This window comes from Arvicanthis niloticus, chromosome 7, assembly GCF_011762505.2.
Source record: "Arvicanthis niloticus isolate mArvNil1 chromosome 7, mArvNil1.pat.X, whole genome shotgun sequence".
Taxonomy (NCBI): Eukaryota; Metazoa; Chordata; class Mammalia; order Rodentia; family Muridae; genus Arvicanthis; species Arvicanthis niloticus.
In genome coordinates, this window is record NC_047664.1 from 85,808,292 (window position 1) to 85,835,009 (window position 26,718).

General features: G+C 36.5%; 1 protein-coding gene across 1 annotated transcript in view; it reads right to left on the reverse strand.

The window, feature by feature from the left end:
• The window catches only part of LOC117713074 (transmembrane protease serine 11C), a 49,956-nt gene extending 23,737 nt beyond the window's left edge, over window positions 1-26,219 (reverse strand). Inside the window, exons 1-5 of the mRNA XM_034509393.2 lie at window positions 26,164-26,219; window positions 22,811-22,926; window positions 13,391-13,509; window positions 5,103-5,170; window positions 1,477-1,637 (exon numbers count right to left, since the gene is read on the reverse strand). Coding sequence (XP_034365284.1) covers window positions 1,477-1,637; window positions 5,103-5,170; window positions 13,391-13,509; window positions 22,811-22,926; window positions 26,164-26,219 — 520 coding nt within the window. The remainder of the gene's footprint in view (window positions 1-1,476; window positions 1,638-5,102; window positions 5,171-13,390; window positions 13,510-22,810; window positions 22,927-26,163) is intronic.
• Between the last annotated feature and the right edge of the window lie 499 nt (window positions 26,220-26,718).

A 26,718-nucleotide genomic window follows, 5' to 3' on the forward strand; every position in this document is an offset into this window, starting at 1 on the left:
ATCTTTGAAAAAACTTGGAGGAGTTTCTGAGAGCTCTATACGCTTTTAAACATTAAAGCTTTATCTTGGAAGATTAAATATTTTGGAAGACTATAAAGAGTTTACATGAGCCAAACCCTAAATATCCTGAGATACAATAAAATGGTATTTTGCCATAATGTCTGGGATTTCACAGTTTCTTAAAAGTGATAGTTTTTAAAAGGATATATACGAGAAGAAAGGGAGGGAGGGAGAAAAGGATAGAAAGAAGGACAGAGGGTGAGGGAGGAAAAGGGAGTATAGAAGGGAGGGAAGAACGTTTGTGTGTGTGTGTGTGTGTGTGTGTGTGTATGTTGCGGTAATTACTTAAAATGGTGGCACCCAATCTGGCTTGTTCTTATTCAGCAACCATCTTCCCAACTAGATAAGGCCTATGGCCACGAGCTGTGGCATATTATCACTGCTGGTTCAGACTGCCAGCTCAGGTGGCCAGAGACACCAGCCCTACCACCCTTGAGATGCCCTCATGGGAGATAGCTCTGCCAATCTGCCAATCTTCCACACTGTCTCCACAAGGCTGGGTTGAGCCCAGAACATCCTGCCATCCACACAGTACCCAGTAAAAATGAGAATCTAATGCCTAAAGATTAACCGAAGGCTTTATATAATATTTATTTTATACTTGAGTTTATATAGTTAGTGATGAGTTTCTAAAAATACACCTTTTGGTGGTATTTTCTCTCCTAGTTGGAAGGCTGATTTCTTCCTGCTATTTTGAGGCTACTATGTACAGAAAGAGCTACATGAGGAGGAGAGATGTGAGAAGGAAAATTTCAGGATCTCAGAGACGTCTCTGTTCAGCAGGGGTGGTCTCTTATCCACGAGAAGCATGCTCAGATTTTGCTCTTTTGATACTTTGATGTTCAGTGAAAGCAATGCTTGTCCTCGGACCCTAACCCCAACATCTTAGTCCTTCCTCTAGAAGCGACAATACCTTCCCACCCTTGAAAAAGCTTTCGATACAAAACTTTTTCAATTCTATCCTCAAATTTTTCTACATTATTCTTATAACAGGATTCATAGTGGGGACCGACAGCCTGTCGAGAGATGACTGTACTTTTATTACGCTCTGAGTTATTATACTCACAAACCAGGGAGCAAGAATCAGATTATATGTGACCGTGTGAGACAAGTTCCATTAAGTAGATATTAAGAAATGAGTTTGTTTTTTTTTAAAAGTTCCCCCAATTCTGGCAGTCTAGATTGTTGAGACTACCAGAACAGAAGGAGTCTTCATGACCACAGAGTAAACCATGGATCAGATGATGTGTTTTGAAAAAAAAAAAATGTTATTTGAGATTCTGATTACTTTCATGGGGGCATAAAAATAGCTATCATTTTATATGGTACAATATTCAAAGGAAGAAATTCTACTTCATGTGAATAACAAAATACCATGAAATGATAAAAGTCATCCCATACCATATGTATTCTTACCTGAAAATTTAAATGAGGAAAAATCTATAAGTAATCCAGTTTGGCTTTTGAGTTTCTGATACAGAATGGTTTCAACACTGTTCCAGAATTTTTCCACATTATTTTTATAACAGGATTTAAATTTCAGAACAGCGTGTATCACCACCTTCCCTTTGGCTTTGCTGTAAAACACAAACAGACAAGTAAACTTTTGTTTCATGACTGAACCTGTGTCACTCTTAATGATCCTGGGAGGGGAGTTTGTAGAGAGACAGAACGTGAGACAATACAATAGAACCATTCTATGGTTTGCTCACCATCTGGTCTCTCCCAAGGGAGGGGAAATATCATTTTATAGATGTAATGAAATATTTTTGTTTTGATTTTTAGATCCGGGGAAATTGAGTTTTAATTTTATATCTAGTATTGGCCACTGTGATTATATAGCAAGTTGTTCTCATCCTCTGTTTCTGGCTCTCATCCCCCAAATTGAATACTAATCTTATTTAGTATTTTCTTTAACCATTACAGATTGAGAGCTTCTTATTAATGAATATAGAAGAATTTTTAAATACCATAGTGGTGAGTGAAAATTATTCATTAGTATAAATATTAGTATTTATGTATTATGAATTTAGTATGGACTTTGCAGGGGCACTAAGAAAAATAAAATCAGAAACAGGTAAAAATGAAGCCTATTTTGTTTTATATTTGTTGTTGTTTTAAATGGAATTGCAGTTTGCAATAGTGAGTCATTGTTTATTCACTTGTTGGCTATCAGGACTGAGGTTACAAAGAGTGAACTCATTTTATCTGCCATTCTGACTTGAAAATACAAATGGATAAGCTATAAATTTTACAAGGGAACAACTATAACTAACTCTAACAAAGGTCCATTACATCTGGCTCTCTATTTCTGTATCTATCTGTATTTAGGTATTTGATAATTAATAACCTAGAGCTTTATGCAACATAAGAGTCCAATAACTTCCTCTTCAAACCTTCAAAACGTGCTAACAAAAATGGAAACTATGTTTAAGATCAAGATTCCCTCAGTGACTACAAAATTTATTCCATTATGTATTCTATGTTATCTTAAGTAAATATGCTTTCTGTTATTCCTTATTGGAGAATCTTTTAATTTGTTATAGGCATGATTAATTTTAATCTAAACTTGAGCCTTAAATATAGCCAGAGTGGCTTCCAATTGTACTTATTTTGGATGTATACAGGGAGATAAAGGAAAATTGAAGTTTATGGATGATTATATAGTCACACACATACACAGGTTTAAAATGCTAGTTATATTTGTGGAGCATTAGGTTTAGGAACTTTTTGCTGGAATGCTGTGATTGGAACATGGAATTACTACACTTAAAGAATGGTTTTTCCCTCTGTGAATGATTGGCTAATTCACTTGGGAAGCTGTCAATATTTTCCCGAGAACCTCTTGTCTTTAAGAACTCATCAGATCTAATTAATAGTAAAGAAATGTGAAGCTTTCACTTTTGAAATGTGAAGATTTGTTTTATGCTTCTGTATTTATCTAACTTTGAGTTAAGTTTTCACAGGGCAACACAGGCACCTTCTTGTGTCTTCATGGGTGTTAATTTTTTTTTAATTCCCATATAACATCATGCACAGAATTTTTCTCTTTGTATTTTAATAGTTAAACATGATATTTAAATAGCAAGGAACACTACGACACATATAACCTACAAAAGTGTAGATAGTCCATTTGATAAACTTATTAAAAATTCTTTACTCAATAATTTTGTTTCTAAGACATAAGGCTAAGTAAAGACATTTCAGTTTTGCTCAAGCTCATGTTTCTAACCCAGGGTCACAGCCCTGCCTTCATCTGGGGTCCAACCCTATATAAAGTCTGTGTTTGATTTTGGTCTATATGAGAGTTTTACACTAGGATTTAGAAATTAAAAGTCTTTTCTGGTACCTAGATTATCAATTTGATATACTTATACCTTCATATACACTAATTGATGATTTAATTTTCTAATTGGCTTCTAAATTAGTAATGAGAGCCTGATTTGTATTTTATTCTTGCTGAAACTTCTTAATGCCCAGCAGAGCTCACATTTCCTTGAAATGAAAATTAACACATATTTAAAAACTGAACTCTATTAGCTCCATTCTAAGCTTATTAATAGAATATTCTGGACATTATTTCCCTAAGTTTTAAAAATCTTGCCAGGTAAGGACAAATAGTTTTTATGCAGACAGGTGGCAAATAGTTTTTGAAGAGCTGATTTTAATTAGGATCCATCTCTTGGTGGTGAAAAATTTATCTTCTTGACCAACTCTCCTTTCTGAGAACCTTGTCACAGGGGTGAGACTTCTAGAGACACAACTCCAACATTTTCAAATATGGGAACGTCTGTTTGCGCTTCTTTCTGCTCATATCAATTTCCTCCCAATTCTTTATCAATACATGTGTACTCATCTTGACAATGGATGAAGCTGTGAAACTACTTCTGTAGGCTCCCTAACCGTGGAGGAAAAAAGATATCCATCGTAAACGTATTGTATTAATCTTAGAATCAGTTATAAACTGCTAAAGAGTCAGTTCCTAATTTCTCCATTTATTATTTATTCATTTATTTTATATATGTAGTTTTAATGGGAGAAGGTTTCAATATGCAGCCAGCCCTGTCTAGCTTGTAATTTATGACCCGTCCTTTCTGCAGTCTCTTAGTCATGGGGTTACGTGAATGTTCTGTTTTGCCCCAGCAGCTTTTGTCTATTGTTAACATGTGGGGTGGAGGACCAGGGTGGTATGTGAGTGTGACTTTTAATCAACATCCCTAAATTTATTGTTATGTGGAATTTCCTTATTTTGATATCAAATCAAGTTTTTAAATCTGTTTACAATTCCCAAAAATAATTTTTCTAAATTAGTACAGACATCATTCTGCACATGCTCTCTTATTCATTTAAAAATGAAAATTATTTGTTTATTTATTTATGTATGTGTGTGTGTGTGTGTGTGTGTGTGTGTGTGTGTTGGCATGCATGCTGTGTCAGAGTGTATAGCTCCCTAAATTCAGATCTCCCTGGGATCCTAGGATGGAACTTGGGTCATCAGGCTGTGCCCAGTGCTTCTATGCTACAAGTTATCTCAATGGCCCTCTCTTATTCATGTTAAAAGTTTTAAGTATATTCTAGATTTCAATTTACTTCGTGATCTTCTGTCCTCAGATAAATTGGAATTCATCGTTATGGTTTAGTTGATCTATATGTTTTCTGTTTTTAGATTTATTTTATTTTCTGTGTTATGGGTGTTTTGCTCGCATGTGTGTTTAACAGCACCATGTATGCAGTACCCATGGATGTCAGAAGGGGGCGTTAGAGCCCATGGAACTGGAGTTATGGATGGTTGTAAGCTATCATGTGAGGTTTGGGAACTGAACTTGGGTCCTCTGGAGGAACAACACTCCAGCCATCTCTCCAGCCCTGTATTCATTTTCTAACAAACAATAAAACATTTCCTTATGAAGCACGGGGGTGGGTCTCTTCACACTAAATTCAATTTTATTTCACACATAAAGTTTCACACCACAGAAATACAATTCGCTAAGTAACAATGGCGAGGTTAAAGTCAAAACTGTTTCAAATGCCTTTGTGCATACCTTACTTGCACAGTGTGAGCTTTGACGTACTGTTTTCTCAGTTTTGATTCATGAAATGTTTCATTCATCTATTAAAAAGAAAAAAGGTTAATGACATGATTTCAGCTTTAAAAAAAAGTTTCTATCACTTTGGAAAACTTGAACTACACCTAAAAAATAAACAACAGTACAACAAACTGTCCATCATCCAGCTTGATCTCATATGCCAAAATATGTTTAATTTTACTTATTTATGAATAACTAAAATTAAATTATTCCTAAGTTTCATATAATATGCAATATTCATCTCTTTCCGAATCATGAAGAGCATCAGGATAAGTTTTAAAATTCATTTTGAAGGGGTGAATTCAGTGGACCAGTAGATATTTTCTTTCATCTGCAAATTTTATTGAAAATAAATTTAATAAAAGTAAGCCGCAACGTAAATGGAGATATTTCTAAGTGTGTGTGCATGTGTATGTGTGCACGTGTGCACGTATGTGCAGTATGTACGTATGCATGTGTATATTGTGCTATGTCAGATCTGTAATGCCTATGTGACAATCTATTTTTTTCCTTTTCAAGTATATATTGTTTATAGGCTTAAAGGGAGATAGCAGGGCACAGATATTATGAAAAGGGAAAGGTGGGACACTTGAACTGGGGAGAGGAGAGGGAGAAAATTTGTTCCTGCAGAGAAAGCAGGTTCAGTTCCCAGCACCCACTTCAGGTAGATCGAGGATCTGACACCCTCCTCTGGTCTACAGAGACAGAAACACAGGGACATACAAGAAAAGAGAAATAAAATAACATCATATGCAGAATGCATCATGGCCTTAGTGGGGACAGAATGACATGATTCCTGCCTCTGGGACAGGGACAGCAGATGTGGGCCTCCACGAGTGTTGATGGCTGCCAAGGCCATTAGAAACGTTTGTATAATAATGTACATATTTTAGGCTCTTCCTTTAAGGAATACTCTCTGTGTTAACATTAATATCTGTGTGATAATCACAGACAGCATGAGTCCAGGAGGTGAAGATGTGGCTTATGTCTCAGCAAAATGGTAAACTCTGGAGCCTTCAGGACAGCCCTTATCTGTAGAAAAGACTCTAAGAACATGAGTTCAAAAAATTTCTCAAAATATAAGGTTTGCATTATGAATTATGCGGGAACAAAGTGGGTTTGGGGGTTTTTTGTTGTTGCTGTTGTTTTGGTTTGGTTTTGGATTTTTCTTTCCCATTGAGCCACCTATTCAACTTCTCTTAAAAGACTTGTAATTTTTTTCTTTTTATTGTTCATTTCTACGACTTCAAGCAGGCCTAGGCTACATTGTGAGAGCTTGTCTCAAAAATACTCAAGCCAAAGCAAAGATAGACATCCACCCACATTAAAAAAAAAAAAAAAAAAAAAAAAAAAGAATCAAAGACTTAAATGTGTAGGGGGATGCTGGAGCAGTGAGGCAGGAGTGGGTGGGTAGGTGGGGGGCACCTTCATAGAGGCAAAGGGGGGATGGGTTAAGGGTTTGTGGAGGGGAAGCTGGGAAGGGGGATATCATTTGAAATTTAAATAAGTAAGATGATTAATCTAACAAAAGTACAGTAGGAATTTATCAAAGCCCAAATGTGACTTGGGCTTAATCACTGAGCCATCTCTCCAGGAATACTACACTCTCTCAAGAATTTCTCTGTTTTCAAATACCAAGTTTTAGTACAGTATTAGTATAATATTTTTATGATTATTTTCCTATAAAGTTTCCCCTATTTTTATCAGTTCACAAAACATAGCAAGCATTTTATCGGTCTTGCCATGTTACAAAGGATTGCAAGCTAATACATATCTAAGTGTGAAATTCTGTAGAAGTCACATAGAGGAGAGGGGACACAATCTGGTATTTTGGTATTCCCAAAGTGAAGTGAGAGTGGGGCTGTTATCTCTAGTTTATTTTACAATGATTCATGAGGATGCTGGTGTCCTGAGCATTTAGGATTAGTTTCTTATATCTGTATTTTTCAGTTTAAAAAAAAAAAAAGAATACCAGCATGGTAGGAATTTTTAATGTTGCTTTCTGTAATGGTTAGCTTTATTAATTTGACATAAGCTAGAATCATTTGGGAAGAAATCATCTTAATAAGGTGTTGTCTATATTGAGTTAGTTGGCCTGTGGGTATATGATGGTTTTGATCTAGTTGGTTGATCTAAGAGGACCTAGTCCATGGTGGGAGGCATCTTCCTCTAGGCACAGCTATCCTAAGATGTGTGGGACTGGAGACATCAAGCTTAGCAAGGCAAACAAGTGACAGACAAGCCGTCATTTCTTTGTGCTCTTGACTGTGGATGTGATGTGATTGGCTGCTTCTGGCTTCTGTCAGTGTGACTTCCCACAGTAATAGACTATAACCTGGGACTGTAAATGAAATTGAAATTGGTCATGACTTCTTGTCACAACAACAAAAATGAAACTAGGAAAACTTAAGGCCCTTGAAATAGAAATAATAGTCATGTTTGTTGCATTCTAGATAAAATTTGAATGATCTTAGTTCCATTATGGCTAGAATCTTAATTCAGAATGGTTTACTTTTAGTGTATCAGATAAATACTATGTTTTAAAATAGACAAAAAGTAATATCTGAATTTAAGATACTTAGAGTTTAAACCTTTTTCTGCTACGTTTTGAGGGATGTGAACTGAATGAATGCTAATGGACTTTTTACTTAAGTTGTAACATTTGTTAACCTATGTTAAATGAAACAGAACTATTTTATTTATTTTATTATTAGTGTTTAAAAAATGACATGTTGACGGAACACTGGTTCCTTCCTGTCTGGGCCAGAGCACTGAGCAGATCTTGGGTGGCAGCTCTGCCCCCAACATCCAAGAACCCAGAGGAAGCAGGGATCCCAGGCGATCTAACTTGGACAGTGTCTTAGAAACTAGTTCTCAGATCTGAGGCCTAGATCAGACCTCTGCCATGTCTGCTGTTGTGTGGACCCTGGATTCCACCTGAGACATACTGGAAGGTCCACTCAATCCAGATCCACAGAGGAACAAATGAACTCAGAGCTTCAGACAACATATCCTGAGATATTCTAGAGGAGACACTGCACCCAGAACAGCAGACACCTAGCTGGACTACTACCTTGGAGGCACCATATCCTGAGGCATCCTAGAGGTACCACTGTAATCAGTGCAGCTGGAAAAGATCACAGAGACATCTGGACCCCTAGGAGATCAGACACAAGCTAGATAACTAGAAAGACAGGCTTCAGTCAGAGACAGCAAGTACAGGCAGCACTAGAGTTAACCAGATGGCAAAAGGCAAGAGCAAGAATGTAAGCAACAGAAACCAAAGTTACATGGCATCATCAGAACCCAGCTCCCCCATCAGAGAAAGCCCTGAACACCCCATCACACCAGAAAAGCAGGAATCAGAATTAAAATCACTTCTCATGATGATGATAGAGGGCTTTAAGAAAGACATAAATAACACTCTCAAAGAACTTAAGGAGAGCACTGGTAGACAAATAGAAACCCTTAAAGAGGAAACACAAAAATTCCTTAAGAAATTTCAAGAAAATGCAACCAAACGGGAAAAGGAATTAAACAGAACCATGCAGGATCTAAAAATGGAAGTAGAAACAATAAAGAAATCACAAAGGGACAATACCCTGGAGATAGAAAACCTAAAAAAAAGATCAGGAGTCATAGACACAAGTATCACCAACAGAATACAAGAGATGGAAGAGAGAATCTCATGTGCAGAAGATACCATGGAAAACATTGACACAACTGTCAAAGAAAATGCAAAATACAAAAAGCTACTAACCCAAAATATACAAGAAATCCAAGACACAATGAGAAGGCCAAACCTAAGGATAATAGGTATAGATGAGGGGGAAGACTCCCAACTAAAAGGACCAGTAAATATCCTCAACAAAATTATAGAGGAAAACTTCCCTAACCTAAAGAAAGAGATGTTCATAAATATACAAGAAGCTTACAGAACTCCAAATAGTTTAGACCAGAAAAGAAATACTTCCCGCCATATAATAGTCAAAACATCAAATGTACAAAACAAAGAAAAAATACTAAAAGCAGTAAGGGAAAAAGGCAAAGTAACATATAAAGGCAGACCTATAAGAATTACACCAGACTTCTCACCAGAGATCATAAAAGCCAGAAGATCCTGGACTGATATCATACAGACCCTAAGAGAACACAAATGCCAGCCCAGACTACTATACCCAGCAAAACTGTCAATCATTATTGATGGAGAAACCAAAATATTCCATGACAAATCCAAATTTACACAGTATCTCAACACAAATCCAGCACTTCAAAGAATAATTGGTGGAAAACTCCAACACAAGGAGGGAAACTACAACCTAGAAAAAGCAAGAAAGTAATCTTCCAAAAACCCCAAAAGAAGATAGTTACACAAACATATCTCCACGGATGTTAGTCCAAAAGCTTGGATTAGCGAAGACTCAACCCACAGACCACATGAAGCTCATGAAGAAGGATGACCAAGAGGGGATGCCTCAGTTCTACTTAGAACGAGAAATAAAAATGCTCAAGGGAGCAAATAGGGAAACAAAACATGGAACAGAAACTGAAGGAGGGGCCATCAGGAGACCTTTCCACCTGGGTATTCACCCCATGTACAGCCACCTAATCTAAACACTGTTGTGGATGGCTGGAAATGCATAATGTGAGGAACATGATATAGCTGTCTCCTTAGAGGTCAGCCAAAGACTAAAACACTCAGAGGACAATGTTCACAATTAACCACTGATATGATCAGGGGTTTCCCAATGGAGAACTTAGTGAGAGGACTGAAGGAGCAGAAAGGGTTATTGACCCCAGGTGGAAAGCAACAATACCAAACAACCAGAGCCCCCCCCCCCCCAGGGTCTAAACCACCAGCCTGGGAACACATAGGGAGGGACCCAAGACTCCAGAGGTATATGTAGGGGAGGATGGCCCCATCGGACATAGGTGGGAGAGGAGTTTCTTGGTCCCATAAAAAAAAATGAATGAAAAATGAATGAATGAACACACAGTGGGGGGGGATGTGAGGGCGGGGAGGGGATAGTGAGGGGGGTAAGTGTGGTCACTGCCTCATAGAAGCATGAGGAGGGGAATGGGATAGGTTTCTGGGTGGTGGGAGGAAGTAGGCTAAGGGGATAAAATCTGAAATGTAAATACTACAACCAATTTTAAGAAGCAGGGGAAAAAAAAGTCTTCAGAACCAACATCTTTAAAAAAAAATGTCAGGCCCCTGGGGGTGGGAAATTTTTTTTTCTTGATACTAAAACTTGTTCTGAGAATTGTATATTGCAGAATACACAGCCTTGGTGTATCTACTCATCAAGCATACTGAGCAGACCTGCCCAAACCTCTGATGTCCTGGAATTCCATCTGGATTCAGTGAAGACACAGCATCAGAGGCTTATCAACTTACTCTCCCCACCCCCTTCTAAAATCTCAATGCCCTTAATCAGCTTGAAGAAGTTAAAGAAGAGTCAGCGCCCCTATTCCCTGAGCTTGGGGACTAATGTGGTTAATAATGGTCTGTCTTTCTAGGGACAAGTAGTGGTTTTGTTGGAACAGGGGGATTAGCTAGGACTTACTGCATAGCCATAACCTACTGGTAGAAATCTGTATAATTATTATCAAGATGAAGTTATAAATTCTTAAATGGTACAAAATTTACTTTGATCTCAAATTTAAGGTTTTCATTGGTACGAGCTCCTTGTTAATATAAAAGTGAGATGAATATTGATACGCTCATGGGCATTGTGCCTGTATAACACATTTAGGAATACAGGGCCTAGACCCAGCCCTTTTTTTAACTTTTTTAACTTATTTGGGACGGTTAACCTATGAGTTAAGGGACTATAGCAAATTCATATTTTTGAGTTTATTGTTAGGGTGCTTTCCATATTTTACTTAGAAATAGCTGAGAAGAGTTAACAGAAAACAGTCCAGATTACCTTACATGGATAGTTGGTTTTCAAAACATCAGAAGTCCATAGAACTGATGCTACAAATATTTATATATTAATGTTCATATTGATTAGAGACCTGTCTGCTCCTGACAGCTTCCTGTCGTGGATTCTAAGAAGAAATTGAGCATCCTTGGAGTTACTCCAGTTGTGTGGTAACAGCCACTAGGCAAGAATTGCCTCTCTCCATCTACAGACAAATTACTGTCCAGAAAAGGACACACATGCAGAATAGTCGACTGATTATATCTGCCTAGACAGAGTAATCAGTCCTTAATAATCCTGCATCACCAAGGTCTGTCAGATGATTCTGGGCCAGAAGGCTGAAGATTTGATGCTCCAACGTTCGGTAGTATAGGGGCTTTTCAGGTGTTCAGAGGTCTCTATAAATTGGCTAAATTTTAGAAGCTATGATTTGTGCTTACCACAATTATAGTTAACTCAGTCATTCTGGATTTCTGACGGGGTTGAAAACTTATAGCTATTTACCGTAAGAGAAAAGATTTGAGTGGATGGTCAGCAGCTGACATTCATCCTAAAGCCAGGTTCAGAACTAAATGTTTTAGTTAGGATAGATGACAGAGGTGCTGGTTAGTCAACAAAATGATGGACTGGGTATTAAGACTATCTTGTACCTCACTGGTACAAATTGGCATAATTATGCTCTAATTGTATTTTGAGAGAAAAGTTTTATTTTAACAGGAAGGGTGATGTGTAGGAGGAGCTAAGGTAGGAGGAGTACTGAGAGGAAGAAAAGGAGTAAGAAGAGGAGGAGAAGAAGGATAGGAGAAGCTAGGTGATGAAAGAGAGAAAGAGGGGGGAGACAGGGAGGCAGATATTCATGTATCTCCACCAGTCAAAGATAGTTGTTATATCTAGGTCGGTCAGTGGGTTACACCTCTGATTGAACAATTCCAAACTTATAACGCTTATGATTAACATTATTTAAAAAAATGTATAAATGCAAAAAGGAAAAGGGGGCATGGGATAGGGGTTTTCTAAGGGGGGGGGGATGGGGAAAGGGGATGGCATCTGAAGTAAATAAAATATCTAATAAAAAATATTTAAAAATGGAAATAGAAGCAATAAAGAAAACACAAACCAAAAAAAAAAAAAAATGACATGTTTTTAAGTCTTATGAATCCCATCCAGAACCTGTCATTTGGTAGACCGCGTCAAAAAGAGGCATATCTCTAAAGAGATATATGCTCCTGGCATGTTCTGGATAGCTTAGAGAAACTGTTATTTGATGAATGCCCCTGGTTGTATAGCTAACTAGTATGTGCCTAACTCTTGGATAGTGCATTAATGGTTTAATGTATTAAGGTTGGCTGACTTAAAGCTTTATATGGGTGTTTTGACCACCTATAAATCCATAGCACTTATGTGGAGAAAATAATATTGCATTTTATTAAACACATTGGATTGTTTACCTGGTCACATTTACAGATATATTTTTAAAATGTAGGCTCCACATATGAATGAAAAGAAGCATTTGTCTCTCTCAGTCTAGAGACTTGTTTCATTCATGACTTTTTCTCAGCCTCTGTGTACTGCTTTGTTTCCTTTTTGTTATAAAACTACATGCTCAGCTTTTTGCCTCCATTTTTCAATTTTTCCACAATGAGAAAAACACACCAGAACTTTTGGGGATCCTAACTTATTACCTTGTTCCTTAGTGGGATGCTTTGGAAGGAAGTGAGCCCTCTATGTCCTAGCAGGAGATTCTCGGAGAAATGGCAGATGAATGAAGACATCCCTGCCCATGACACTCTCATTTGGGCTAATTAAATTGCTTGAGTTAATTACAGTAGTTTCTGTGATAACAGAGGCTTCTGGCCAAGCACACTTGGTCTCTTTGTTGAACCTTTAACCCGATGAGTATGAACATAAAGTTGATTCTTAAGAAGATGTTTTACAGCCTTATCTCAACAATGAGGGCTTGCAAAGCCATCTTTATTTTGGTCACATTATCTTTCAGACTGGCAAAGTTTCTTCCTCAAGGGGCTGGTTAATTTTTGAATGGCTTTAGTTGTGCATCTTAGTGATCAAACATTGTTATTCATGTAATTCATGAATTCATTAGAAATACCGACTCTTTTACATGTCATTGTTCTTAGCATTTCTTAAAATGTGTCCCTTTGCGTTTTTCCCTGTTCACAGTTTTAGAAGGCTGTCTGAAATGGCTGACTTGTATAATCTAGAACTAAAGTACTGCTTAGAAACCGTTTTGAACTTGGAAGGTGACTGCTAGAGTCTTAACACTTTTAGAAATGCACAGGGAAAAACCATTCTACTTACCAAAGACACTATCCTTTTGTTCAGGTCCATGTATTCCTCAGAATATGGCTTTGCAAATTTGCTGTCATAGTCAATGTTGTTAACCTTAAAGCTGACATGGTAGTAGAAAGGCGCTTTTCCTGAGGAGAGAAAAGGAAAACAGTTTTCCCATTGTACACAACCACTTTATCTGAGAAGTCACATGCTCATAAAATGTCAGGTTATGTGATATCTGTAAGTCTTGATGCCCAGCGATTTTGGAAAATGCTCAGGTGGAGAAATGTTAAATTATAACCTTTCACCAAAAATACATTCAAGGTTTTTTTTTAATGTAAACTTTTAATGTGCTACTCTTCAAGTCCGGGCAGTATGTTATGAAACAAAATTACATTAAAATATAGTAATTATCTTGGTCTTCGTGATTGCTATACATTACATTTTGAAAAATCAGTGAAATCATAGAATTTCTTACTCATGGAATATGTAAGAAGTTAAGATGCCCAATGGAGAAGTGAGAGGAGACATGTCTTGAGTCCTGACTATTAAATTAACTGAACAAAGAAGTGAAGTGTGTGATCTTAGACAAGCAATGGAATGAGATGGGCGGGGAGGGAGCTGGCCAGCACCACCCAAAGTCCTCTAACAGAAAATTGCAAACCTCTCTTCTTATATGTTGAGGTTTATTTGTGTGCCTCCAATCTATATACTAAAGGGAAGAATCCAGAGGGAGGGAGAGAGAGCTAGAAACAGTAGTTAAAAAAAAAACAGTGAAAGAAGCAAAGATATTTTGTAGTGTTTTGAGAAAATTCTTTATGCCAGTGTTTGCAATTAATCATTTGGTGTAGTCTGCCATGCCTTTCACAATAACTGAAGAGATGAAAAGTAAAACAAATAGTACTTTGTATGTGGTGTGTGTGTGTGTGTGTGTGTGTGTGTGTGTACACCCATGTGTGGAGGCCATAGGCTGATATTGCATCTGCCTGTTTCTGCTCTCTAGCATCAGAGGTAGAGGTGTGCTTTGTTAGAAATAGCTTCTGATGTGCGTCTTCCTGGGTATCATGACTGAAGCCTGCATGCTTAGACAGCTAGCATTTTATCCACCAAGCCCTTTCCATAGCCCACTGTGTTGTTTTTAGATTAAGTTAATAAAGATGACAATTCAATCAATCAATCAGTCAGTCAGTCGTCAGTCAAACCAGGTGTTTTTGTAGCCTGTCTGGGAAATGAAAACCAGAACACATTTTTGGAGGACAATTTGATAATGTCACCAAATCCTTGCAATCTAATCTCGAATTTATTCTGATTTCTCCTTTCCACTGTATATTCTCCATATAATGAGTTCCACAGAAATATATACATAAAAAGATACTATATAAAATAATGTTAAAAAATTAAACAAACCTAAGAGCAAAAAGTTAACAAAATAAGCTGCTTATACATAAATATGTAAAAATTGTGATAGAATCTTATCACTACAATCATATTTGAAAAAAACATTTGATTCATGAAGTATACATGGAAATGAAATGAAAGATGTAAAAAGAAAATGGTCCAGGATGTTACATTGTTGTGACAAGCAAGTAAGATTATTGATAAATCCTCTTTTAAAAAGCTTTTGGATTTATTTTATTTTATGTGTATGAGTGTTTTGCACCAAGTAGTGCACGTAGTCGTGTGCACCAAGAGCATGCCTATTGCCCGTGGAGATCAAAGAGGGTATTGGATCTCCTGGAACTGGAGTTATGGATGGTTGGTAGCTACCATATGGGTGCTGGGAATTTAGCACAGGTCCTCTGTAAGAATAAGAGCTTTCCACCATGAAATTATCTCCCCACCAGAGTTTCTGTTTTTAAATGTTTGGCTATAGATCTTATTTATTATCAATAAATCTTACATTAATTAGAAAAAATTGAAGAAAAATTTAATTCTCTCTCTCTCTCCCTGTGTGTATGTGTGTGTGTGTGTATGTGTCTGTGTGTGATTGTGGTACATGGAATACATGTGTTGGTCAGAGAATACTTGAGGGAGGCACTCCTCTCCTTCCACCATGTGAGTCTTGAGAATTGAACTCAGCTACTCAGCTTGGCAGCAAGTGCCCTTGTCTATGGGTTATCTTGCTGGTTCAGAAAATTAATATTAAAAGAAGAACTTTCTCTGTAATTACTTATCTTAGCTACTGATTTTCTAATATTTCATCTATTACATTAACATTTTTGACACCTGTATTTAACTACTATATATACTATTTCCTTGTCATAGGCTTTTTTCTAAATAATAATTCTGAAGAAATATATTTTTGTCATTTTATATTGCTTTGCACAAATACTACATAACTTATCTTTAGAAATATCAAATATTCTTATCTTTGTGAATATAGGCACTACAGAATAAAGCCTTTTGTAGCTCCTTATTCTGTTAGGTCACAAAGTACTGACTCAAAAAGAGTAGAAGTAAATTGAATGTTTTCATTTGCACTTATAGGAACAAACAGAGTTTCATAATAAAGCATTAACTCCAGTCTCTCACATATAATACAGACAATGAGCAGAAAAAGCCAGGACATTAGATCTGTTTTAGGTGTTATTTTTACTCATAAAGAGTAATTAAAACAATTAGTCAAGGTCGTAGGATTAGTAAGGCTCGAAGCTTAAGGAAAACTAGAAATCTCAACAATTTTTTTTACATTGAAAAATTATTTGAGATGACCTACAACTATTTTCAAAAAAATGGATATTTAGTCTGACTGCTTAGATAAGTGTCATAAATAAAATATTGTTTTCATTTTTAACTTGCATTGATCCTTTCATTTTTTTGTCTTTTGACCTTTGGTTCAGTCCATTTATATATGGGCTTATAATTAATCCATAAACACTATACATGCTTATTTTTATGCATAGTTTAACAGCTGCATGTCATACATGTGTCTGATTCTGGCTGAATTAGTCTTAGAAGTTGATCTATCTTGAATGTCTACAGCTTGGGCCTCAGCTTTTGTTGTCTCTTTTCACACTCGTGGTTCTGGCTGTGTTCTCTCAAATAGCCATTGGAGAGTTGACAATGTCCTTTACAGAATGTATCGTGACACTTGGCTTTGAAGAAAAATGTACATATTTCTAATTTGGCTGTTTGATGCAGAGCAAAATGATGAAGCAAATGAATGGGGAGTTAAGAAGGTCTTGTTTTTCTATGCTCTTACATTTTTACATTTGTTTATTATTCCTTGGAACTAAAGTAGCTAAGGGGTGTGAAGGGTTAAGAGATTCTCCTTATGGTTAGTATAAAAATTTGGGAATATCTTCAAATAGACATGATAAATAGGTTAGTGAGGAAGATCAACTCTCTCTAAGAATCAACTACATGCCATTTGTTAACATTCCTCTCTTTCCCAGGGTAAACACAATCTAATTTGTGCCTGAGCAGATGCTAATCTAAAAAGTGTGTTGTCCCACCCGTGTCATGTCTAAGAGTGATCCTGTTGCTTTTGCATTCTGAAAAATACTTCTGGACCCTCTGAGCTTGTCTTATATTGAGCAAAGGCACAGTTACTTTCCTGGTCTTCCTGTTAAATGCTGGAATTTGTACGTAATGACTATGACTGGTCCAGGTGCCTTGGACATTGAGATGGAGTTGGCAAATCAGGACACACATGGCCAAGCAATGTGACTAAAGGAACTTGGATTTATGCTATGTTGAAAAGATATGGTGAAATTGGTCATATATGTGAACCTTTAAATGTCTGTTTTCCTTAAAGTGAGCTGTTCTCAAACTTGGCTGCCCACCAGAACTACATGGAGAACTTTGGATGGTACAGATTCTACTACTAATGACATCCTTGGTGTAGGTTTTGTGTACAGACTTTTTTTGTATTTATAAAGCTACAGAAATAGAACTTAATTTACTTTTAACTGACATAATTGCAAATATTTTTAGGCTATCAAACAAATCTATTTTGTGTAGTATTCAAATCAGAGTAACATTTGTTTTCTTAAACATCATCACATCATTTTTATGATAAAAAATATTCACAATCCCTTTAGTATGGTTTTTTAGAATGGACCTCATAATGAAATTTTTGTGGGATATACAGAGAATAAGTATCTGTGTAATGCTAAGATACAAATGGTGTGTATGTAATTATACCCTCTACCACCAAGTCTCAAAGACCATTGTGGAAGAGGGGCCGGAAAGTCTGTAAGAGCCAGAGCTTAGGGAGGCTGGGATGAAGCAGTCATTTCTGTATATGACAGACATCAGTACTCATGAACTCATAGCAGCTGTGGGTGCTGGAATAAAATGAAGCCAGTCAACACTCCAGCATGGAAGAGCCCTCACCCCATCCTCAGGGGTTCTTCAGGAGGAAGAGTCAATTTTCTTTAAGGGAAGGTCTTCTGATAGGTTGACTATGCTTTAGTTCCCAAGCTGTAGGTTGGGAGCCCTTTGGGGGGAGTCACATCAGATATCAGATATTTACATTAAGATTCATAACAGTACCAAATTACAGTTATGAAGTAGCAACAAAAATAATTTATGGTTGAGGGTCACCACCACACGAGGAGCCGTGTTACAGGGTCGCAGCATTAGGAAAGTTGAGACCCACTGATGTAGTGGATAGCCCCATTCCCATGAGTATATGGGCAGCACAAATGGGAAACAATGGGCTATTAAAAAAATAAGGTCATAAAGTTGGGAAGGTTTTGGGGATGGGTGGTGGATCTAGGAGGAGTTAGAAGGAAGATTAGATGTGAATATGATTCAAATACATAGTGCACATGAAAGAAAGTATAAGAAAAATAATATGATGTCATACTTAAAAATGTACCACATTATCAAAAATCTGTGGTCACCCTACTGTGCAATAAAACACCTGAACTTATTCCTCCTATAGAACTATAATTTAGAACTTAACATGATATTTTCTCTCCTCTTTTCATCTTTGCTTTTTCGTCTTTCTCCCCCCACTGCTCCCAGTCATTGGAAATTGAACCTAGAGACTTATGTACCTACGTAAGTGTTCTTTCACTGAGCTGCACCCCCAGCCTATGTTGTAATACTCAAAAAAAAAAAAAAAATCGTTCTAAGTGATTCTGAGTTGTGTTAAAATTCATTGACTTGCAACAGGGAATACGGTATCCAGGATCAAATCTAGACTGGTTTTGGATATTCCATAAGCATATAATGGCTTTTGCATTTAGGTTGAAAAAAAGTAAAAATAATAATGACATTTGGTGAGATGTGAAAGTTACATGAAGTTCAAAGTTTAGATCCCCAAATTCTATTTGAAAACATCATAGTGGTTCACTTCCTATATAAAGCACCTAGATCAGCAGATTCATTTAGTTCAGCTGCAGTCACTCAGTGAATGAATATTAACTCACTTTGTGGACATTTATTTTTCATGTACCCTTATTTTTTTGCATTCTTTTATTAAGAAAACTATTTGCCTTCCTAAAAATGTTAACTGCCGGGCAGTGGTGGCGCACGCCTTTAATCCCAGCACTTGGGAGGCAGAGGCAGGCGGATTTCTGAGTTTGAGGCCAGCCTGGTCTACAGAGTGAGTTCCAGGACAGCCAAGGCTATACAGAGAGAAACCCTGTCTCGAAAAACCAAAAAAAAAAAAAAAAAAAAAAAAAAAAAAAAAAAACCAAACCAAACAAAACAAAAAACCAAAAAAAAAAAAAAAACAAAACAAAACAAAAAAAAAACAAAAACAAAACAAAAAAAACATTAACGTTAACTAAACTTTGGGTTGGAGATATGTCTCAGTAGGTGAGAGGTTCCAGGTTCAGTTATTATCACCCACACGGTGGCTCCAGGTCCAGAGGATCTGGTCCCCTCTTCTCACCCCAGTAGGCACCGAAGATGTGTAATGCCCATATACACATGCAAGCAAAACACTCATATGCATAAAATAAAAAATAAAAATAAAGGCAGCAGGTGAGCTAACTAGAAAGCATATGATTACCATTTATAGTACCATAAGGCAGAGAGGAGAAGGTATCCACAAGGGAGAGCTGCTCTGTGCTTTGGTTTGCTTAGCTAGTTTTTTTGGCTAATTACTGACTCCAGTAAAGAAATAGTTGTGAAAATATGGCTCAATATTTCTGGGTTTGGAGTCTACGATAGTGAACTACAAAATACTACAGAATCATTCAAAAAAGAAATAGGTTCTAATCATTGGACTTTCTGATATTGCTAAAATAGTCTTGATGATAATTATATTTCATCATATTATATATTTCATCATATTATATATATTTCATTATATATATATTTCATCATATTATCATAATGACAATAAATATATTGTCATTATATTGACAAATTTATCTCTATTCTGCTTGTATTTATTCCTTCTCCATGATCTAGGCTTGAGACTCATCTGACACTTCTTTAACCAGAGATATAAATGCTCTGCAGGTGGCCTCTTGATTAGTTCTTGAATTGATGGAGATTTTTTTTTCCTGGGAAGTCTCTGCTTGCTCCCTAGGAAATACAGAATATATTCCCAGTGACTCGGGATGTTCATGGGGATTGCATATATATTGCTTTGCTGAAACAGCATAAACTCATTATTTATTTTAAGATTTGTTTTATTTCTTTGTACTTGCTTGTGTGTCTGTGTGATTGTCTGTCACTTGTAGGTGGATGCCTCAAAAAGACAGAAGAGGAAGTCGGAACCCGTGGAGTTGGAGTTACAGGAATTTGTAGGTTGCTTGATAGGTGGATGTTCTGAGAAACGGACTGGGTCCCCTGGAGGATCCGCAGCATCTCGTAACCACAGATCCACCTCTCCAACCCAGGCACTCGTTACTTTTATTTTAGATATTCCATGCAGGAGTAGGACTTCAGTCCATTATGTTCCCTAATCTACAAGGATTTTTTCAGGGTAACATTAATCTGTTTTATGAAGTCTGTTTCTCAGCTTGGACGAGAAGGGGAAACATCAGTTCATCAAGCGTTAAGTCGGTGATAATAATATAAGAAACAAATGCTCATGTATTTCCAAATATAATCTCCTTAAATATTCTCTTCTTACCTTCAGTTTCTGGCACCTACTCTTGATGAATGACTAAGTTTAGAGTCTCTTTAAAGTGAATACTTCTTATTCATAGATATTTTTGTCATATGTTATGACTATAATTCATGCTTTAGCAGTGGTAACAGCTGTCACTTCAATCTGTTTAATAAGTGTATATGGAAAATAAAGTGGTTGAGAAACCCCTAGTTCCTGTGGGATGTCTCACTGGATCATGCTGCACAGACCTCTCTGTTTCTGTGTTGTTTCCCTTCTGTAAACTGAAATAGATATTGGATGAGTTATCCTGACTCTTATAAATGTAAACTCTTTTCTAGAAATTACTATCAGGTTTTCAAATAATAGTTCCCAGTCTGTGAGTCATGAACTTTGTAAAAAACAGAAGCAGGATATGATTCCATTTAAATATGAAATTTATATATCCATATTTACATGTAATATTAACTACATTAATATTTAATATGTAATTATTCAATTATTTAATAATATTTATTAATTACAATGAATCACATAATTATCAATTATATTATTAACTATTAATTAATAATTATATAATAATTAATTACATTAATTTTAACATATTTGTATATTTATATGCATGCCAAGCATTGTTTTTTAGATTTATGAAACCATGATTCTTATCCCTGTATGAATTTTTTATTTGAAAGTATAAGAATTTTAAAATATTCCTGACTGCTGAAAACCTGGGTCAGTTTTGGTCTTCAATGTAATTGACAAAGATGATCAGTTCTAGCTTAGGCTTCTGTTTTTTATGAGCCTTAATGCTGATTTCAGATTTTGTGGCTTCTAGGAGAGCAATAACCTTAGAGTTACTGATAAGCAGGGGAACATTTGTATTTGGGTATTTTATAAAAGTAAAATAGCAACCAGAAAGTTGGCATCTATTTCCACTGTTCTAAAAAGAATTTGCTATGACAAATGACAAGATCTATGAGGGAGCAGAGACAGCAATATAAAGCACATTGCATCCTAGTCTATGTAAGCATGCACCTTCTTGCAAATATCTCACCCCCTTGTACTTTAACTTCAGTAAAACAAAAGAGTTATTCAGAAAACCACCAGAGAATAATATTTAATATTTTTACTTGAGTATAAAGCAAATATTACTACATTTACTGTTACTTTTAGTCTTTATATATTTTAATAACTAACTATTTTTATATATTGCCTATGTGAATATAGAAAATATTTTTCATAAAAATATCCTCATATACAAAGATAGATATTGTATGTTTTCACTTATATGTGGGTGCTATACAATTGATTACATAAAATGAGAGACTAGAACAGTGGTCACTAGGAAGTGCTGAGAAAGCAAGAATGAAGAGGTCAGAAGACAGGTGCCCAGGTACGGTCAGATGGAAGAGTAAATTTAGTGTTCTACAGTCACTAGGTGACTGTATTTTATGATTATATATTTTACAAGTTAAGAAATAATTTAGAAGAATTCAGAAGAAAAAAATTCAAGGTTAAACACAAAGCAATGATATAATTTAAAGGGATAGACATGGTAACCCACTTGATCATTAAATATTATGTACATGTATCAAATTACCACCTTGTACCTCATAAGATGTACAACAGAATTTTTTAATCATGAAAAGAATGTTGCTGTGCTTAAAATGATGAGAAAAAAACATAGGAAACTTGACATTGTTCTCTACTTTAAATAAAAAAAAAATAAGCTCAGTGACCTCAATTTTTTTTTCTATTTTATGGATAAACTATATAGAAAATTTGCAGACATATTTTCCTTCATTGTTCAATATTGGAGAAAAATCTATATTAAAGCGGGATTTTATGGGTAGGAAATATTGTTTAGAAGAAACACAGGCTTTGGAGTGAAAAATATTATTTCTATAGTAAGAAATATTAAGTCCCTAGCTTTTATGTTTATTTGTTAGCTTGTCTATTATTTTGTAATAGAGCTACTAAGTTCTAACAAATAGGGACAGTGTCTACTTACTTCACCAATGTATTCTCAATCCAAAAATCATTCCAAAAGACAAAAGAAAACAAAACAAAGAAAACCACAACTCTAGTTTTAAGTGAATTCGGCTAAAAGTCACTTGAGTTCAAAGTCTGAGGACAAACTTTTGGTATGAACAGTTACTATTTTAATTGTCATTTAATTTTATTAAAAGTGCCATGATCATATGCAAAAACTCATAAAAATATGTACCGTACAATTTTTATGTATTAGTTATCCTTCAGTAAAGTTTTAAATGTTAGTGTAGTAGATGTTAATGACCATAGAGTATAAAAGCATAATAAATAAACAAAAAGATATGTGTCTCCTTTCCTTCCTCAGATTTCTTAGTTTTCCTACTGTGGTGTCAGGAAGCCCGTGTGACCTTGAAAAGACAAATATAACAGATACTTACCACAGGCAGCAAAATAGGTGATGAGTCCAATCACTACTGCAGCAAGCACCGCCATTAAGATGCCTAGGGTAATCTTTCCACATCTCGTGAGTTTTATCTTTGTTTTGCATTCTGTTCTGAGTAAAAGGACAGGGAGGTGTCGGTAAGAGCTCTATTTAGGGCTGTTGGAAATACATATACACTTAATATTTAGTGTAAAAATGTGTTATTTTACATTGATGTGTTCAGTAGACGGATGAGTTTTGAAACAGTGCAGAGTTTGTGCATACATCACTGGGGCTGCTTAATTCTCAGCACTTATGGTTGTTAACAGTAACACTAAACCAATATTCACTTATTCCTTCAAAAAATATTTGTAATTGATTTACTCTGCCAGGTGGTGCTGTAGAAATAGTCGTGTCGAAAAAAACCAGGTTCAGAACTAAGTGTTTTAGTTAGGAGAGATGATAGAGGTTCTGGTTAGTCAACAAAATGATGGACTGGGTATTAGGACTATCTTGTACCTCACTGTTACAAATAGGCATAATTATGCTCTAATTGTATTTTGAGAGAAAAGTTCTATTTTAACAGAAAGGGTGATTTGTAGGAGGAGCTAAGGGGGAAGGAGTACCGAGAGGAAGAGAAGGAATAACGAGAGGAGAAGAAGGAGAAGAGAAGCTAGGTGATGAGAGAGAGAAAGAGAGAGAAAGGGGGGGGGCCATGGAGGCACATGCTCACGTGTCTCCATCAGTCAAAGATAGTTGATATATCTAGGTTGGGTATTGGGTTACACTTCTGATTGAGCATTACCAAACTTATAAAGCCTTTGATTAACATTTTAAAAAATTGTAAAAAAGCAAAAAGGAAAAGGGGGCATGGGACAGGGGTTTTCTAGGGAGGGAAAATGGGGAAAGGGGATGGCATCTGAAATGTAAATAAAATATCCAATAAAAAAAAAGAAACAGTCATGTCTGTTCCTATGCAGCTTACAAACTACAGAGTAGAGATAGACGGGACTAACTAACTAACTAACTAACTGCAATCAATCTATAACTGGCTACAAGTGCTATAGAAAAAGAAGACTCGGAAAGATCAGAAATAAGGGTGCTGGTATTAGCTGTAGGTGAGAAAAACTGCTGTTAAGTCCAGCGGTCAGGGGTAAGACCCAGGAAGGTAAAGCGAGAGAACAGTGAGCAGAGCTAAGGGGGTTACGCATACTGACATCTGGAAAATTCCAGACTAGAGAATGACTCAAGGAAGGCCCAGGGTAAGCACAAGTTTGGCATACTGGACAGTGCAGCTGGAGCTGTAGTGAGGGAAGAGTAGTGTGAATGTAACCTCGAGAGACAGTAAGACCCGGATTTCCGGAGCCTCGTGATAATGATTTTGGTTTCCGCTGAGCAAAATGGCAGCACTGAGCAGGTTTGAGCAGAGGACTCTGATAGCTTGGCTCAATGTCGTAATGCTTTTGCATGTTGTGAAGAATAAACTGTGGAGGACAAGGAGAAGGAGAGGGACAGGATAGAAAATATTACAGCGACTGAAACACAAGATGGCGTTGTCTGAGGCCAGAATATTAAAAGTGGAAGAGAGAGTTTCAACTTTATGTAGATTTTAGGGATAAAGCTGACAGAAATAGCTGATGAAAAGATGGATTCTAAGAGATGTTGGGAATGATTTCTAGGTATTTAGCTGGAAGACTTGAAATACGGCATTGTCATCACACGAGGACGGTGAGCCAGCGTTTATAGAGATCATTCTCTGTGGGGCCTGCCAGAGGTTGGCAGAGGGGCTCCCTCTGGCTATCCTCATACACATAGGTGAGACTGAGGACTAGGGCTTTGCTCACATCCCAGGAATCCTTCCTATTTCCAAAGGCCTTATTAGTTTCCCTGTGGAGTCCCACTTTGTTATTATTATTTTTCTCTAGAGCATTCTTATAAACAACATCAGGCATGAAAATTCTACTTTCCCAAATTCTTATTACTAGATGGAATGTTGTTTGTAAAACAAACTGCATGACATTAAACAGAGGTCGAGTCTTGGTAAGGAGTTGAGATAAAGAACAGAAAACAGGCGTTGGTTTGATTTTAGCAACACAGGCTAACGTTCCACACGCTTTTTAACTAACAGAGTGTATATTAGTGTATCATTCAGCTGTAATAACGGTAATATAGGGAGGCAAAGGATTATTTATAAAAAACAAAAAATGATTTCCAGCTATGATCTGGTTCTAAAGTTATTAATTCCTTGAGATAAAACGAAAGTCTGTCTTCATAGTATTGCTCAGATAATATTTATGGAGTATAAGAAGGTGATCCACTTAATCTGAAGAAGGCAGAACACACTACTTAGGACCTGAGCTTTTATAAGTTTTGGTAAGCAAATGAAATGACTAACAGTAACTTAATGTTGTGAAAAATATTTTAGCATTTTCCTAAGAGTAAAAAAAAATCTAAATACTAATGTGAATATGAAACACGACATTATTAAATTACAACATTCCAACATGCTGGTTACTCAGAATCTATATTCTATCCAGACTTGTGTCAATTTAAAGAAAAATAGTTGTTCCCAATTAGTTTATCAATATCTGCTTTTTGTGATAGTGCTCGAAAGACTAATATGTGTGTAAGCACTTGTATATGTGTTAATCCGATTAGCTTAAAAATTGAAATATAAATGTAAAATTTCTGGTTCACTTGCCTTCTGAATTATAGGTCAGTACATTTCTTTTTGGCTTCCAAGGCCAATTACTAGCTAATGCATCATTGCTAATGTCAGGAATTACAATGTTCTTGTTGCTTTTGCCTTTGCTTCCAAACTGAATGTTCAATCATGCTGCTAAAAATACAGACATGAAGCACTGTAGTGTTCCAGTAATTTAAAAAACAAAACAAGACCTCAGCTTGTCTTACCACTTCCAAGGGGGAGAATAACACTGTAAATAAAACAGCAAACACATCTACATCTCCATCATCACGCACCACTAGAAACACAGACAGGTATTTAATATACATCTGTTTAGTGTCCTTTCTGTATTCATGGTGAAATTGTCTTTTAAAGATACCCTACTGCCAAATCTTCAAGTTTCAGCAGTTATACAAGAACACCTTGTTTATAACTGAAAAGTTTCCCAGGAAATTTAGAGTGAAGCCCAGTGGCAGAAACTCTTCCATTGTCACTATTCCCCCCTTTGTTTTGCTTTTGTATTGGTCATATTTCCGTAGGAGATGAAAGGAACTGCTCATTTTTTGAGAACCTTAAAAAATCATGTTAAGTAGATAACTATGCTAGTTGTTTGAGCGGGACCCTTGCTGAGCCATGGCATAGCCTCCTGCCCCCTCCCCTCCTGCCCACGCCCTTTCACACACCTGTTCTGCAGGGCTGTCCACAGCTCTTCGCTCCTCCGAGGTTGTACCCTTGCCATCTTCCCCTCGAGTGCTGCGTGGCACAGTCATCCTCCACCTATTTAGCTTACAAGAATCTATGGCTTTTATGTGTTTTATGATAATGGCCTAATGATAATACTTAGCACTTACACAACTTTTCATCTTCAAAGTGCTTTCCAGACATTTATTAATTAATTTTAAAACATTAGTAAACTGTGAGCTGTGTATATGGCAATCCATAAATAATAAATAGTCATATCAGCCCATATAATAAATATCATATCATATCAGTTGGGGGCAAAATTTAAAATTAAGTTGTAGTGACCAAGGAAGTAGCTGGATGGATTGGCCTGAGAAACATGGGTTTGCATGTCCTGCATTGAAGTCAGTTGTCTCTCTCCACTCCTTGCCTTGCTTAGACTTCACTGTTAAAATTTGTGGCGCTTTCTCTTTGGTTCCCCTGTGAACACCCAGTGGCTCTTGAAGCCCTAACCTTCCATTAGGATCTGAATGGTTTCCAACCCATGACTCTCTCGC